The 14,635-nt window shown below is 27.0% G+C and overlaps 1 protein-coding gene across 2 annotated transcripts; it reads left to right on the plus strand.

The window, feature by feature from the left end:
- Positions 1-1,495: 1,495 nt before the first annotated feature.
- Positions 1,496-11,549, plus strand: LOC129977740 (serine/threonine-protein phosphatase PGAM5, mitochondrial-like). Of its 2 annotated transcripts, none has more exons than XM_056090583.1 (6): positions 1,496-1,584; positions 2,299-2,474; positions 4,451-4,620; positions 4,849-5,063; positions 7,419-7,552; positions 8,261-11,549. In XM_056090583.1, the coding sequence occupies exons 2-6, from the start codon at positions 2,320-2,322 to the stop codon at positions 8,406-8,408; spliced, it is 822 nt and encodes a 273-aa protein (XP_055946558.1). In that variant the 5' UTR covers positions 1,496-1,584; positions 2,299-2,319; the 3' UTR covers positions 8,409-11,549. The 2 variants fall into 2 exon arrangements, with proteins under 2 accessions (XP_055946558.1, XP_055946557.1); XM_056090582.1 differs by having other exon boundaries at positions 1,503-1,657; positions 8,261-11,548.
- The last annotated feature ends 3,086 nt before the right edge of the window (positions 11,550-14,635 follow it).

The raw sequence follows: 14,635 nt of genomic DNA on the forward strand, positions 1-14,635 counted from the left end.
GACCCCTGCCTATCTAATATGAATTTCACACCAATTGATAGGCGTTCGTCCCACATAGTCAGATTTCTGTAACAGGCCGGGGCCTCTGAGAAAGCAGTAAAATCGTTTTAGGAATTGCTATTTTTCTGGTGAAGCCCCGAACAGACATGAGTGCTCGGCGGATCTTTAGTGGAATCGGATTTCGAACTTTCAACATTCCTGCCCCAAATCAAGATTTTGTTTGGTGACTGTCCGAAGTCTGTGCAACGGAAATGAATTAATCCTTGTCCATAATACAGATATCGAAAGTACTATGTAAAATTTTGAGTGCATCCGTTCATTGCGCTGCACCTTTCATAAGTTATATATCTGGTTGGAGAGATGGTTGTAAATTTATGGATTGTCTTTATTTTTATTTATCTATTTATATTTTTCAGTTTAAAATGCGATTAATATTCTACTTTCATTTGTGCCCCTAGATTTTCAAATAAACATTATTTTAAAATTAGCGGAATACCATCGTGAGTTGTCTCCCCAAAACTTTCTCGCTTTAATAAAGACGTTATACCAGAGAACGCTTTGCATGGCATTGGCGTACAATAGTACCAAATATTTACCTTTGGCGTAATTTTAGCATTTTTTCTGAATCAATGTGTCACCCTTGGAGAGTTATTTGGCGATTAATTCCCGGCATGCAGTCAATAACATCCAAAAATCAAATAAATATTTTAGATGTGCTTGTGGTGAAGCTTTATAAGCCAGATAACAGCTACGAGACACGAGTAATCACTTTTATCTTGTGGCCGTGTTACTCGGCTACGAACCCAAACATTGCGAGTTCGGTCCTTGCTATCGTCAATCGCTACATGTTTTTTCTAATCGTTTGAAACTAAAATTTGCTTGCTAAGCTACACTTTTAGTCACAAAATCCCATAACAAATTTAATATATTTAACTTATTGTGTTTTTGAGTTACTGCTATTGTATGTTTCTGAAAATACAAGCTGACCGATGATCTCCCCCATTGGATTTAGCTCAAAATTTGACAGATGTCTACACTATAGATTGTAAATGTGAACTATAGAATTTTATCCATCTAGCTCTTTTCGTTTTATAGTTATCACATTAACTTATAATCGAACAGCTCGATAGTCAGACTTCTCTGAACGAATTTTGATCAAAATTTGATAGAAATCTACAAGTTTTGTGTAAAGATCGTACACCAAATTCATCCGCCTAACTGAAAGCGTTTCTGAGCTATCTTTGCCACAGACAGATAGGCGGATATGTTCCAAAAATATGTTTTTCGAACTTAAGGTGGTCTCAAAAGTGGAAATTCGACAAAATCTTGATTTCGAATTTTTTTGACGATAACTATATTTCCTTTATACCACGTGTACGAGAAAGTAAAAAAACAAAAGTATTTAAACTTTTTGAAAATTAATATCGGAAAAAGATTATTTCCAAACAGTTTTCAGATCAAATTTATAAAAGAAATCTGGCAATTCTGTAACAGTACGGCTTTTTGTTGACAAAAACTATTGTTTATTACCTTATCATTTCTGTTCTATTGGAACAAACATGAAAATATTTATATTGCTGAGAGGTTGAAGTTATATATAAATTATTTTTTATAAGTTCCACCTAGTATACTATTTGTGGTTTCCAGAAAAATAACAGTACTATAGTTTTCTTTTTCCTGATTTGAGCATATTTTTTAAATATATAAGGTTTTCATATACAAAGCAGAATATATTCGAGTTGTACAGTTTTAATAGGCATAAAATTATTGCTATTCCCTTAATATCAACTTTTGCTATCTTTAATATTTTATATAATCCTTTTACTAAATTGCAATACTGTAATATTAGCGTTCAAACAGTACTTTTTTTTTTCTTTTTCCCCAGATTCTATTATAAAATGGAATCTGGAACTGTTGCTGAACTGAAACCGTTAATGAAAGAAAATTTAAAAGCAACTTTAATGTATATCATAAAAATCGCGAACGGCCTTTGAGTGCCTTATTTATCAACTATTTAACCCGAAATTATCATCATCGGCTTTTAGATTAAAAAATATTTCCGTCATAAAAATTGAACTTGGCATATCGTATTTTTTAGTTTAGTTCTTACGTATTGTTTAAATATCATGTGTGGTTTTGTTACTTCCGATTTTGAATTGTAAATAAACTTTAACTGTCTCTTAGTATCTGCCATGTAAATGTTGTAATAATTTAAAATTATTTAAATGGGAGAATACAGTTTAAAATAAATAACAATTTTCTTGAATACAATATGCTTTCTTATTGTTTTCATTTTAGTTTATTGTACTTGGACCGAAGATGGCTTTGCATCGATCTAAGTGGCTGTATGCCATTGCTGGCAGTGGAGTTGTTTTAGGATTATTTAGTTATTTTCATAATGAGAAAAAAACCGTAAAAATGGCTTGGACTACTAATTATGAGCCTTCAGTAAAATGGGACCATAATTGGGACAGGTAATTCTTTTCTCCTCATGTTTTTATCTCTTAGTAATTGGTGAAAAATTATGCTTTTTCAAGTTTAACCATTCTTTGAAGAAATTAAATTAAAGTTATTGAGTAATTTATTATATTGTTCTATAACAGACGATTATCAAATCAAATCATGTTTTAGTTAGCTATACCGTTCATTTTTATCTGTGATATTTTTAGATAATATGCAAAATTTTATTTCTTATCTAAAAGTGAATTTATTTTTTCTTCAATATACTTCCTTGCCTTCTTGAAGTTTCAGATTATACTTGAGTATAATACTTGTTCAGTATAATACTTGTAATTTTATGGTTGTAAATTTATAATTTTACTTATAAAACTAAATATAATTATAAAACTTGTAATTTTATTGTTATTTTCAATATATAGTGATACCACATTTTTGAAAAAATCGAAGAAATAAATGATTATATTGTGATCATGTCCAAAACTTTTAGGAATTTCCTATAAAATTTTTACAGTAAATAAAAACCAATTGCAGGCACAAAATTAATAGGGTAATTTTAGATTTAAAAGTTTGTAAAGCATTTTTTTAGCTTTACAATGAAGTATTTTACCATAATTTTTCAATAATTCATTGATATTCATAAATATTATATATACAGGGTGTTTATAAAGTCCCGGACCCATTTTGATGTTTAATAACTCATAAAATAATAAAGATAGATTTAAATTAATAACATAAATGGTTAAATAGACTCAAAAAGTTTCATGACCCTTGTCAATGAACTTCCACGTGTGCCCCCTTCGTCGCACGGAGAATATCAAGTCGATAGTCAATTTCACGCCAGGTAGCGACAAGCATGTCGGCATCCACAGAGCCATTTGCGCACTTTATGGCGATTAACAATGCCAGAAACATGAAAGGATGCTTCATCGGAGAACATTATGCTCTTCAGAAAATCAGCAGCATCTTCTATCCTCCTTAGCATATCTGTTGCAAAGGCCATCCTCCTAGGTCTATCGTTCGGTTCCAAAACTTGAACAATTTGAATTTTGTATGTATGCAGTCTTAATTTTTTCTTAATAACCTTGTACACCGTCGAAATTGGCATATCCAATTCTGTTGCCGCTGATCTCACAGATATTCTAGGATTGTGTAAAAATGTCTCTCTGACACGCTCAACATCAAAATCACTTGTGCAAGGACGTCTGGAACGTTTCTTATCTTCGATACTTCCAATTTCTAGAAAATTCTTTTTCCACCGCAAGGTGCTGTTTTTGGATGGAGGATCTTTTTGGTAAATTCTTCTGTAATTTCTCTGTGCTTGCACTATCGATTTCATTTCTATGAACCACCATAAAATCTGTGCTTTCTCTTGTGGTGTATGCATTCTCCTTAATATCCACTCGAATAAAACATCACATACAAAAGTACTACATAGAACAAACATATCAAAAGTAAACATAACATTGCAATAGTTGACAAAAACAAAAAGAGAGAAAAATGCAATTAATAAGCAGACAATATTTAGAAAAGTACAGATATTTAGACTGGAAAATGAAATTATCTGAAATTACCCACACGCGCAGACGATACTTACAAAAGTAAAAATATTCAAACCTGAAAAGGAAAATATATGAGTTATTCCATCAATAAATGTCATAAGTGTGTTTATATCTTTATTATTTTATGAGTTATTAAACATCAAAATGGTTCCGGGACTTTATAAACACCCTGTATATATATATATATATATATATATATATATATATATATATATATATATATATATATATATATATATATATATATATATATATATATATATTAAACTTTATTTTATAGTAACTTGGCAAATCCTTTTCTTTATTACAGAATTTTAATATTAATTTAACGTATGTGTGTTTTGGTTTATTTGCTCACTTCCAATATTTTAATTATATTATTTTACTAATTTTTTTCATTATTTCATGCTATATCTTTTCTGTTATTTTAGTCGTGATTATTCTAGTCTAGTGAAAGCTGATGATGACACTAATCAAAATGAAATCAATGAAAAAAAGACCACCGTTATGCCTACTGCAAGAAGACATATTTTCCTTATCAGACATGGACAGTATGATATTACAGCTAAAGGTGATTCTGATCGACGTCTGACTACTATAGGTGAGTTTCCCCGTAGAAATCACCATAAATTTTGTAGAATTTAAATTGCCCCCTCCCTTTTTTTGCCTCTAATTTTAACTTTCAATATCAAATTTTTGGGATCAATATATTTTGAAGCAATATTTCTGCATGATACTTCATTGCTATATAAATATTACAGAATAATTTTAACAAGTGTCTATTTTGTATTTTTATTGCAGCTTTGTTTTTATTAAATTATATTTTTAGGTAAAAAACAGGCTGAGTTAGTTGGACAGCGACTGAAGGATTTGAAATTCAATTATACCAAGATGATTCGGTCAACAATGACTCGTGCTAGAGAAACCTCTGATATTATACATAAATTTTTTCCTGATCTACCTGTCGAAAATTGTGATCTGCTAAGAGAAGGATTTCCTGTACAACCTGAACCCCCTTCAAAAAGTTGGAGTTTTCCTGATGAGGTAACTAATCCTTTCTTTTTGCTCTACTAAGTAGATAATTTGCTCTATTTACTCAATAAAAAAATGTAAGTTTAAAACTCTTAAGGAGAGAAACAAAATGAAGGAATGAATTGAGAAATGAATATATTATTTGGCTTAACATACAATTTAAATTGAGCTGCCATTTTTTTTCCCCCTTTGCTGCTGTATACATCATTAAACGGCTGCTACACTTTTAAAAATTCCATATTTTTTCACTCTAAATATCTTTTTAATAAAATTGCAAGAATATACTTAAGTTACAAATATCTAGTAGATTATTTCAGAAATTTGTTAAATTAGAAAACAAATAGGAAAGACACAGTTTCTTTACTATCAAATTTTTTGACAAAAAATTCTTCTATAATTCTCTAAAATATTATTATTTTATGCATATTTTAATATAAAATTTCATTACGAAACAAACTTAATGATTTGTACTTAACATATAACAATACACCTATATATCACTTATTATGAATATAAATATTTCAGTAATAAAAAAACATTACTGTTCTTAGTACTTTGATTTCTGAAGCAGCTTTTCTTAAAATAAAACTTGCTTCTTTGTTTTTTAAGCAAGAGAGAGAAGGGAGGGGAGGGGGTGAAGGAATAAAGTACTTTAAATGTGAGAAAAGAAAAATCATGGCAGTGATAGAAAAAAATGAAGTGAAGGTGCATGTTTGCTTTTACATATATCAAGCTCAAGACTTACTTTAACGAATCAAGCTACATTATGAGATAAAAAGAAACACTGCTCAATGTATTATATAATGTCTGCATTTCAATTTTCCAATATTAACACATAAAGAGAACTGAATAATAACTGTAAAAACTTTCTTGTTTAATATTTTGGAAGAATGAATATATAATGATTCTTTTACGAATAAAACTAAGCTGTGTGATATAATAACTAAACTAATATAATTTTTTTTGCATTTTATTAGGAACTTTATTTTATCAAATTATCACTGTATTATTAAATTTTTATACTTTTATTTACACTTGTATTTTTTTTTATTTACTTTTTTTTTTTTTTTTTACTAAAAACTGTTTCTATAGGATGGGATCTGGTAAAAACCAACTGGCCAGAACATTTTCTTCTACTAAGCCTAATGCACCATATATTTCGTAAAAATTTACACATTATTATGCAGAAAGTACCCTTTGCATAGAAATTACATTTAAATATTTGACATTAGATATCTTATTTTTAATTATGATTAAAATATTAAATTACTTTATATTTAATATTAAAAAAATATGTAATATTTTATTGTTTATAATGTTTAAATTAATATTAGATTATTGATGCAAAATATAAAGTCTTAAGGAAAAAACAACTGCAATATTTTTTTTAAAAATTGTAATAATTAGTACTTTAAAGCCATAAGAAAAAAAAAAATTAAAATGCAGATCATTGTAGAGACCAACATTACACAAATTATATTCATAGGCAATTTATTGTTGGGTTTTTTTTTTGTTTGTTTTGAGTATACTATGCATTTCTAAGTTTTTAGTAATCTGTTTTACCATAAATAATTGAATATTTTGTTGCTGTCATCAGAAAAATTCAGATCATTTATACATTTACATACTCCCATCTACTCTATGAAAACAAGAGTGGTTTTGTAGCCATGACTGCACAAATGAAACCAAGAGGATAAAGCCCTTGCTAGAATAATTTCTTATTCTAAATGAGAGATCATTATAACAGTCGCTTGAAAATGAGCATGTATTTCTCTTTACATTAGCAAAAAATTTATATTTACGATAACCTACGATTCACAGATACTTGTCCACTTCCATTCTGACTTTGGAGAGAGAAATATTAATATATGGAACTAATCTTCTGGAAAAAAAAGAAGAAAAAAAAAACATGGATTAGTAATGCCATCTAAATAAAAATAATTTCATTCCAAAATCTCGATGCATCCCCCACTTCGTGTCGGCTTTTGGACAGTTTCTACTGAAATGCAATTGTTTTAAGAAGGGTCATGCATTGGGTTTTAAGAAGAATCTAACCCAAATGCACATATGTATCATTCATCCTGAGGGGTTTGTGGAATGAAATTCTATTGATAAATTTTCGAAGGTATTGTATTCAACTGGACTGTTGAACTGTAGTTAATAATTCAACTGGACTGTTGAACTGTAGTTAATTCTATAACATCTATTTACTTTAGCATTTTAAAATACATATTTCATGTAACTTACAAAGATGAGAAATTCTGATGCATTTAATATTGTCTATTTTTGTATACAATTGTCTTGACAAATATTTCATATAGCTTTTACAATGTTTCAATTATGTTGTTACATTTTTTCGTCCTTCAGCTTTATATTAAAGATGGATCACGAATTGAAGCTGCATTTAAGAAACATTTCCATCGAGCAGATGTGAACCAGACATCTGACAGTTATGAAATTATAGTCTGTCATGCAAATGTTATTCGTTATTTCATTTGTAGGTAAGTATATATTTTCATTTTGATATTTTGTATTGTGCTTTTACAGTTTTGCATTTGAAGTGTAAAAAGCTCTTCATATAGTCATCAATAAGTATCATTTTAGCTAATGAGATAGGTGATTGTATGCAAAATAATACATAAGAAATATGCTATCTTTAATATTGCATCATCATTAGGGTCCTATTAAATCAATATAAGTAATGTGAAACTTCAAGCATTGCTGGGCAATTTTGGTAATAGTTTAAGTAAATGTAACAAAAGAAAAATTTTCAGAACAAAGTTTATTATATTTCAAAAAAATGAAATAATAAAACCGTATAATGTAAGAATGCTATTAAATTTTGTAATAATGTTCATGTACAATGTTTTTATATCAGTTTTTTTTCTCAATATCTTAGAAAGTTTTTTTTAAATTTGTTTAATCACTTTATCAGAAAACTTTAATGAGATTTATTTGATTAATTCTAAGAATAGAAGAGAGGGATATGACTCATAATTAAAAGGGACACAGCATGCTCTGAGAAGAAAACTGTTAGATTTTTTTGGCAGTTAAAAAAAGTTTAAAAAATTACATCTGATGATAACGGATTTTTTTAAAAAAAAAGCATTTGTTAATAACTGAATAGAGCTTCTTTAGTTTAAGAATTTTGTCCTTTTTCATGTTCTATTATGAAAAATAAATTGAAACATCATTATTTTATTGTTTAGATTACTGCAGTTTCCACCTGAAGCATGGTTACGATTTCAGCTACATCACTGCAGCATGACTTGGGTTGTTATAGTTCCTTCTGGTCGTGTAGGTGTATATGCTATTGGTGATAGTGGGTTCTTGCCTGAAGAGCTTATGACAGGATAATTCATGGTGCATTGAATTAGTTATATATCAGTCCTTTTCCAGTACTTTTGATACAGAGATATTAAATGACTTTACTTTTTTTATAAAATAAAATATCTTATTTGAATTTCTAAAATACAAATATATTTTAACAAATTATTTTGTTTTCAATTTGGAGTTTTATTTGGCATGCAAAATTTGACTAAATAATTATTTATTAAATCCTACTTTTATTAAAAATTTTCCTTTCGCATACTGCACTTTTACAATGTGAGTATTACTACTAATTAGTTTAGAATTTGATATGAAAACCTGTTAATTGTGAAAAGTTCATTTTACTTCTAAGTTTGAGAATTCAATTTTCCATTTGTTTGTTAAAAGAATTTAATATGTTCTGCCAGGAAAACATTATGCTGAAAGGTAATTAAATAAGATATGAGTATGCTGTAATTAATGTCCAGTGAACTTTCATAATTTAGATTTTTCTGTCTGTGTTACTAGCTTCATTCGCTTTTAAAGCAATTAGATATTCTTTCTCATATTATTCAATATTTTCTGTTTGTTTATTTAATATGTGTATTGATAAATAACTTTTTTCGTATTGTAAATATGTATAAAGGTATCTATCATTTTTGTTTTCTAATTCCTATATTAATCTTTTTTTATCTGTATTAAGTTTTAGCTTCATTTGGATAGTTTATTAGCCTTGCAACTCAATTGCAAAAAAGTCTTTTTTATTGAAAGAAATTACAAAAGTTTGATATTGTTTAAAAAAATTTCAGAAATCTCTATTAATTTCCTGAACATGTAGTCTGTCAAATAGCTGTTTGTAATTCATCAGTTGTAAAATATTAAAGTTAAATTAAATAAAATAAAGTAGAATTTTATGCTGTCAGGAAGATAAAAACAAGTACAAGCATTTTATTTATTTGTTTATTTAATTCCTGTTCTCATTTTAATAATGCTTCTCTAATAATGTTTCTTTTTTTTTTTTTTTTTTTTTTTTAACGTCTTGAGAATAGTATGTAATATTCATACAGGATGGTTTGAGCAATTTTTTTTTTCTGTTGTTGTTGATATATATTTAAATATTGAACATAATATGTCAAGTGTAGCAGAAAACAGAGAACATTATTTATGAAAGTACGCTTGCGTATAAACTCTTGAATGTAAGCATTGTTGTTTTGAAATGTAAATTATTAATGAAATAAGTAAAAGAAATTGTTGAGTTTCATGTGGTTGTTATTTTATTTTATTTTATTTATAAGTTTATAAATTTTTTTCTGTTCAATTTTTAAAAAAAATCTTTGAAATGAACATTTTTTTTTTAATTATCTAGTTATTTTTAATGTTTTCCTAAGAAAATCAACATTATATTTTTCATTGAAAATTGGTTTTTATACTTTTAAAACATCAGGATGTTTAGATCATTAAAATATTTTCCCAGTTTTGAATTAATCAAAATTTTATTTATATTTGCTAGTGTGGAATATTTTTTGAATGTTAAAAAGTTAACCATAAAAAATGAATCATGCATTTGCCAAATATCTAAAAAATCTTGTTAGAAATCATTAGGTTTTTGAAAACTGTGCTTTTTATGTTAATTATAGTTTGTTAAAACCTAAATGGAGATTTTATTGCAAAAATGTGTAGATATTGATTTAAAAAAAAATTCATTTGTATTAATGTTGGAAAACATTAATATAATAGGTCATCATTTCCGTTCCCTTTTGTTCTATTTACTCGGGAACTTCGTGGTTGTGATTTATACAGATTAAACCTATAGATTCAGTAACCCTCTAATTTTCTAAATTATTTCACTTTTTAATATGTTAAAAATATTGTATCTGCTGTGCTTGGAAGATTAGATTGTCCTGATTTGGCAAAGTTGAGCATTTCTGCAGCTCATGTGTATTTGGATATATTGATTGAAGCATACCACATACGTTATATAATCAAGAATTCTTTGTTTTTCAAATATGACTGATAATGAGCACATTGAAGGACCATGCAATTATGTGCTGTATTTTATGAGATGTCATAAATCATATGAAAATAATTTTTTTATCATTCTTTTGGTTTTCAAGCAAATATGTTAAATGCAATCTAAAGCTGTTGTTTCTACTTTTTTTACTATGGACTTCTTTATGTAAATAAAAGATAAGTTTTCATGAGATGTCAAACAGTAAATGTTAAAAAGGTGTAACTTTAATTTTACTATTAATATTGTTATGTTATAAATAATATTTTATTTATTTCAAAAGTGCTGAATGCATAATAATAAAAATCACTACTACATTGTTCTCCCTCCAGCGATATTTATTTCATTTCTGACATTTTTCAATATATTTTGCATAATTCATATATGTAATAGTAATATTTCAAATTTTTAGTTATTATTTATGAAATATACTGATTATTTATAGATATTTATGATTTGTATGATGATTTTTTTAAAGTGTGCATGTTATTTATAAAGAAAATTATGTGGGTGCTTATAATTTAATATTTTTTTAAATTAATAATTTTAAATTAAAAAGTTTTATAAAATATATTTTGTTCTCTTTTATGCATTAATTATATTATACACTTAAAAACCCTCCTTGTGACAACTATACGAAATTAAAAATTGTCTTAAGAAATATACTAGGTGATTTGCAAAATAACACATTTTTGAAAGTTTGATTATTCTTTTAAAAAGGAACAAGTTGAAAAAAATAAAAAGATTACAATTTTAGATTGTGGGGTAATTGAAATGATAGTAAATTATTGTTTGGTTAAATTTTATAGATATCAGAATTATTGCTTATTGAGCTAACTGTGGAATAACTGAACTATGTATTGTGGCTTCAAAAACCTAATTGATTCTTCAAATGATTTATTGCATTTCAGTTGTTTTTGTAAATTATGAAACATATATATATATTGATATTTTATGTCCACTATAATCAAGTTAATTTGTATTAATTACAGATGAAGATTATCCTATTTAATTAATTTTCTGAAAGACAACTTGTTAGCATCAGTTTTTATTCTGAATAATTCTGGTATAATATAAATTTATATTACATCTATCTTCTTAATTTCGTGGCAGTATAACTTTACTTTTTTATTCATCTTGTAAATTACAATTATATTAAACAGAATCCTTTCTTTGTAAAATTCAGGAAAAACTTGCACAATTATTAAATTGATATCATTAAAATGACAATTTTTTTAAAAATTTTGATACTGTTTAAAGTTTATTTTGTGCAATTATATTTTTAGAAGTTATCATGGAAATATGTAGAAATTCAGTTTAATTTTTAATTGAAATTTTTTAAAAACCATTTGAGATACATATTTCTTCCTTCTAATGTATATATATGTACTGAATTTGGTAGTTGCAGGTCAAATGACCTGGCCTGTAGGCAGCACACAAACACACACTGACATTCTTGTTTATTATTAGATAATGAAGACATATATAGCTATTATCTTTGCAGCTGACATATTTGCAAACACATAAGATTATTTTGCTCATGAACAGGGATTAATATTACCATATAATTTTGTACTGCAACAATAAAAACTATATTTTTTGTAAATTTTATATATGTAGAAGAGTAATTGAGTGATTCAAATTAATACAAATAATCTGATTATTTAACAATAGGCTTATTTATCGAAACATGCAACTTGTTCTAGATAGATTTATGATTTTTTCAGGCATATTGCAATTAACTCACACACCATTAGATTAATTAGAAAACGTTCAATTGTTCACTTAAATATCTCGGTTCCAAATAATTACAGAACGGCATTACTAATTATAAAGAGACAGCTGGCGACAACTGAAAACTATATTAAACTAGCTGCCTTTAGCGACCAACTCATTCACTGGAAATATTGACTTTCTTGGCTGTTACACCATTAACATGGAATGCATTTATTTCAAATTTCAAATTTTTCTTTGATAAGAATAAAAAAATATAAATAGTTTACTACAAATGCTGCTTGTAAAATTTTTAAAAAATGTATATATTATGAAATCAAAGCTTTGTTTTAAATATTTAAAGAAATCAATTTTTATGTTAATTTTAGCACTGATAAAAACATGATTAAATGGTTTGATGAAATAATTAAATTCATTGAAATTACATCATAACAATTAGGATTATCTGCCAAATTAAACTTATTAAAATCAGAAAAAAATGTTTGATATAAAATTGCCATAATTTAATAATTCCTTTTTTTGAGTTAGTGTTAAGATAATTGATACTATGAAAGACACCCAAAAATTTACTTAACTTTTAATCAGTCTATCTTTGACAATGACCTTCTTGTAGAGCACTTGTGTTAAATTTGCTCAAAATCGAACAAAAACTATCGATTTGTATCAAAAGAGGTATAAATAATCATCTTGTATATAGAGAGATAGATATATAGGCAGATTATTTAAGTTATCTTTGTTACCTTTTTTTTCCCCCTTTTCAGCAGTTTTTTTTTTCTTTCATGAATAATAATTACACGATTGTTTAATAATAATTATTTGAGCATAGATTATTTAAAGAATAATCAATTATTTGGTGACAAATATATTGTAAAAAGGAAAATTAAGATGCAGTTTTTCTTCATATCTGAGTAACTAATTCAATAGTTTACTGACTATTAACTACTCTACAGTCTTAAACTTACAGTTACGATTTAAGTTCATTATAATAAATTTTAAAATATCACTTTGACCAGAAAGTCCTAACTGTTTTTTCAATAAAATTAAGCTGGAATGTTGTGATGTGATGTTATTTTTAGTAAGCTATATTTTTCAATAAACCTAGCGAAGAATTTTGCTTTTTTGAAATTACTAAATAAGTATTAAATTTTTTTAAAAACGAAATCTTCTTATCGATACTTCATTTGCTTTACATCTTACTATTATTATATAGCTATAAATTTCTATTTTTGGTGGTTATAATCCATCGATTCCCATGCTGCGATTTTAAAACATAAATGTTATTAAATTTTTTTTATGATTAATCAATTATCTTATGTTCTAAAATTCAACATGGCATTTTAAGACACGAGTTGTATTAAAAATTAACTATGAAATCAGTTGAACAATGTGAATCCGTTACGCTGCTTGAAATTGAATAAAATCATAGTCATCAAATTAATGAGCATTTTAGAGAATCTCATTAATAGGTATATCATATGAAATTATATATTATAAGCTAGATATATCATAAAATATTTGAAATCACAACTTAATGTTTGGCCAAAACGTTGTATGATAATTTTTACTCAAAAATATTTAGCATTCTTTGTTTTAAAATTATGTTTAGTAATTGCAATTAGAATTATTGGAGTATTGATGATAAGATAATGAAAGCGGAAATAAACTAATTCTATAAAAGAAACGCATTGTAACTTCAGATTTGAAATATATATTTTTTTATTTCTCAAGTAATCTCCGTTTAGAACTTTTTACGAAAACCAAAGTGCTTATTCTTGGTCTTCGGTCTTATGCACAATTGTTTGGTCCTTTTAATTAAATGAACAACTGTATTTCAAATAGAATTCGTTAAGTTGACTATAAGTACATTTTTACTTTTTATTGAAAACGAGCAGCATGGTCATTTATTTTTGCACAAACAATCGTCATCGGGGCTAGATATGTTTAATACAGGCGTCACCAACTATTATTGTGCTAATCCAATGAAAATAGCTAATTGAATGCGATAATCTAGTAACATCTCGCGTTGGTATGAAAACATATTTAGGATTTCATCACCATAAGATTCTTCTCAGGCATGTTTTCAATGGTAATATTTGACCAAAAAAAAATTTCAGAAATTCACATCCCTGATATTGGGTATTTTTTCATAATTCATCAAAACAATTAGTATGGCTGTGTAAGAACAGTCTCCTAAAAAGGATATGAAAATATATCAACCCAAATATTCACCGTTAACATTGGAATCGAAGTCGCAAATGCAGGCACATTTTGTCAGTTAATTGCAATACTAAATTTTATAGTTTAAGCTATAGTTCCGAAAGGAATAATGTCAGAAAAACAAACAAAAAAGTATGAAGCACACTGTGATCTCGAAAGCCAGAAAAAAAGGCTTCTGATGGTCTCGGTTTTGGTTTCAGAACCTTTTCCATCGAGAATTTGTAAAATGTAATGGGACCCAGATTTTGTTGTCGTCATCCATGACTGATTTAACCCTTCGCCCTCGGATGGTGTCTCTCATCCACCATTCAAGACG

This window comes from Argiope bruennichi, chromosome 1, assembly GCF_947563725.1.
Source record: "Argiope bruennichi chromosome 1, qqArgBrue1.1, whole genome shotgun sequence".
In the NCBI taxonomy this organism is placed as follows: Eukaryota; Metazoa; Arthropoda; class Arachnida; order Araneae; family Araneidae; genus Argiope; species Argiope bruennichi.

What these genes read in the sequence shown, in the direction of transcription:
- LOC129977740 (XM_056090583.1), top strand. Translation starts at nt 2,320, where the DNA reads ATGGCTTTGCATCGATCTAAGTGGCTGTATGCCATTGCTGGCAGTGGA. An exon ending in TGGGACCATAATTGGGACAG is followed by an intron (nt 2,475 to 4,450) that starts GTAATTCTTTTC and finishes CTGTTATTTTAG; the next exon opens with TCGTGATTATTCTAGTCTAG. An exon ending in TCGACGTCTGACTACTATAG is followed by an intron (nt 4,621 to 4,848) that starts GTGAGTTTCCCC and finishes TTATATTTTTAG; the next exon opens with GTAAAAAACAGGCTGAGTTA.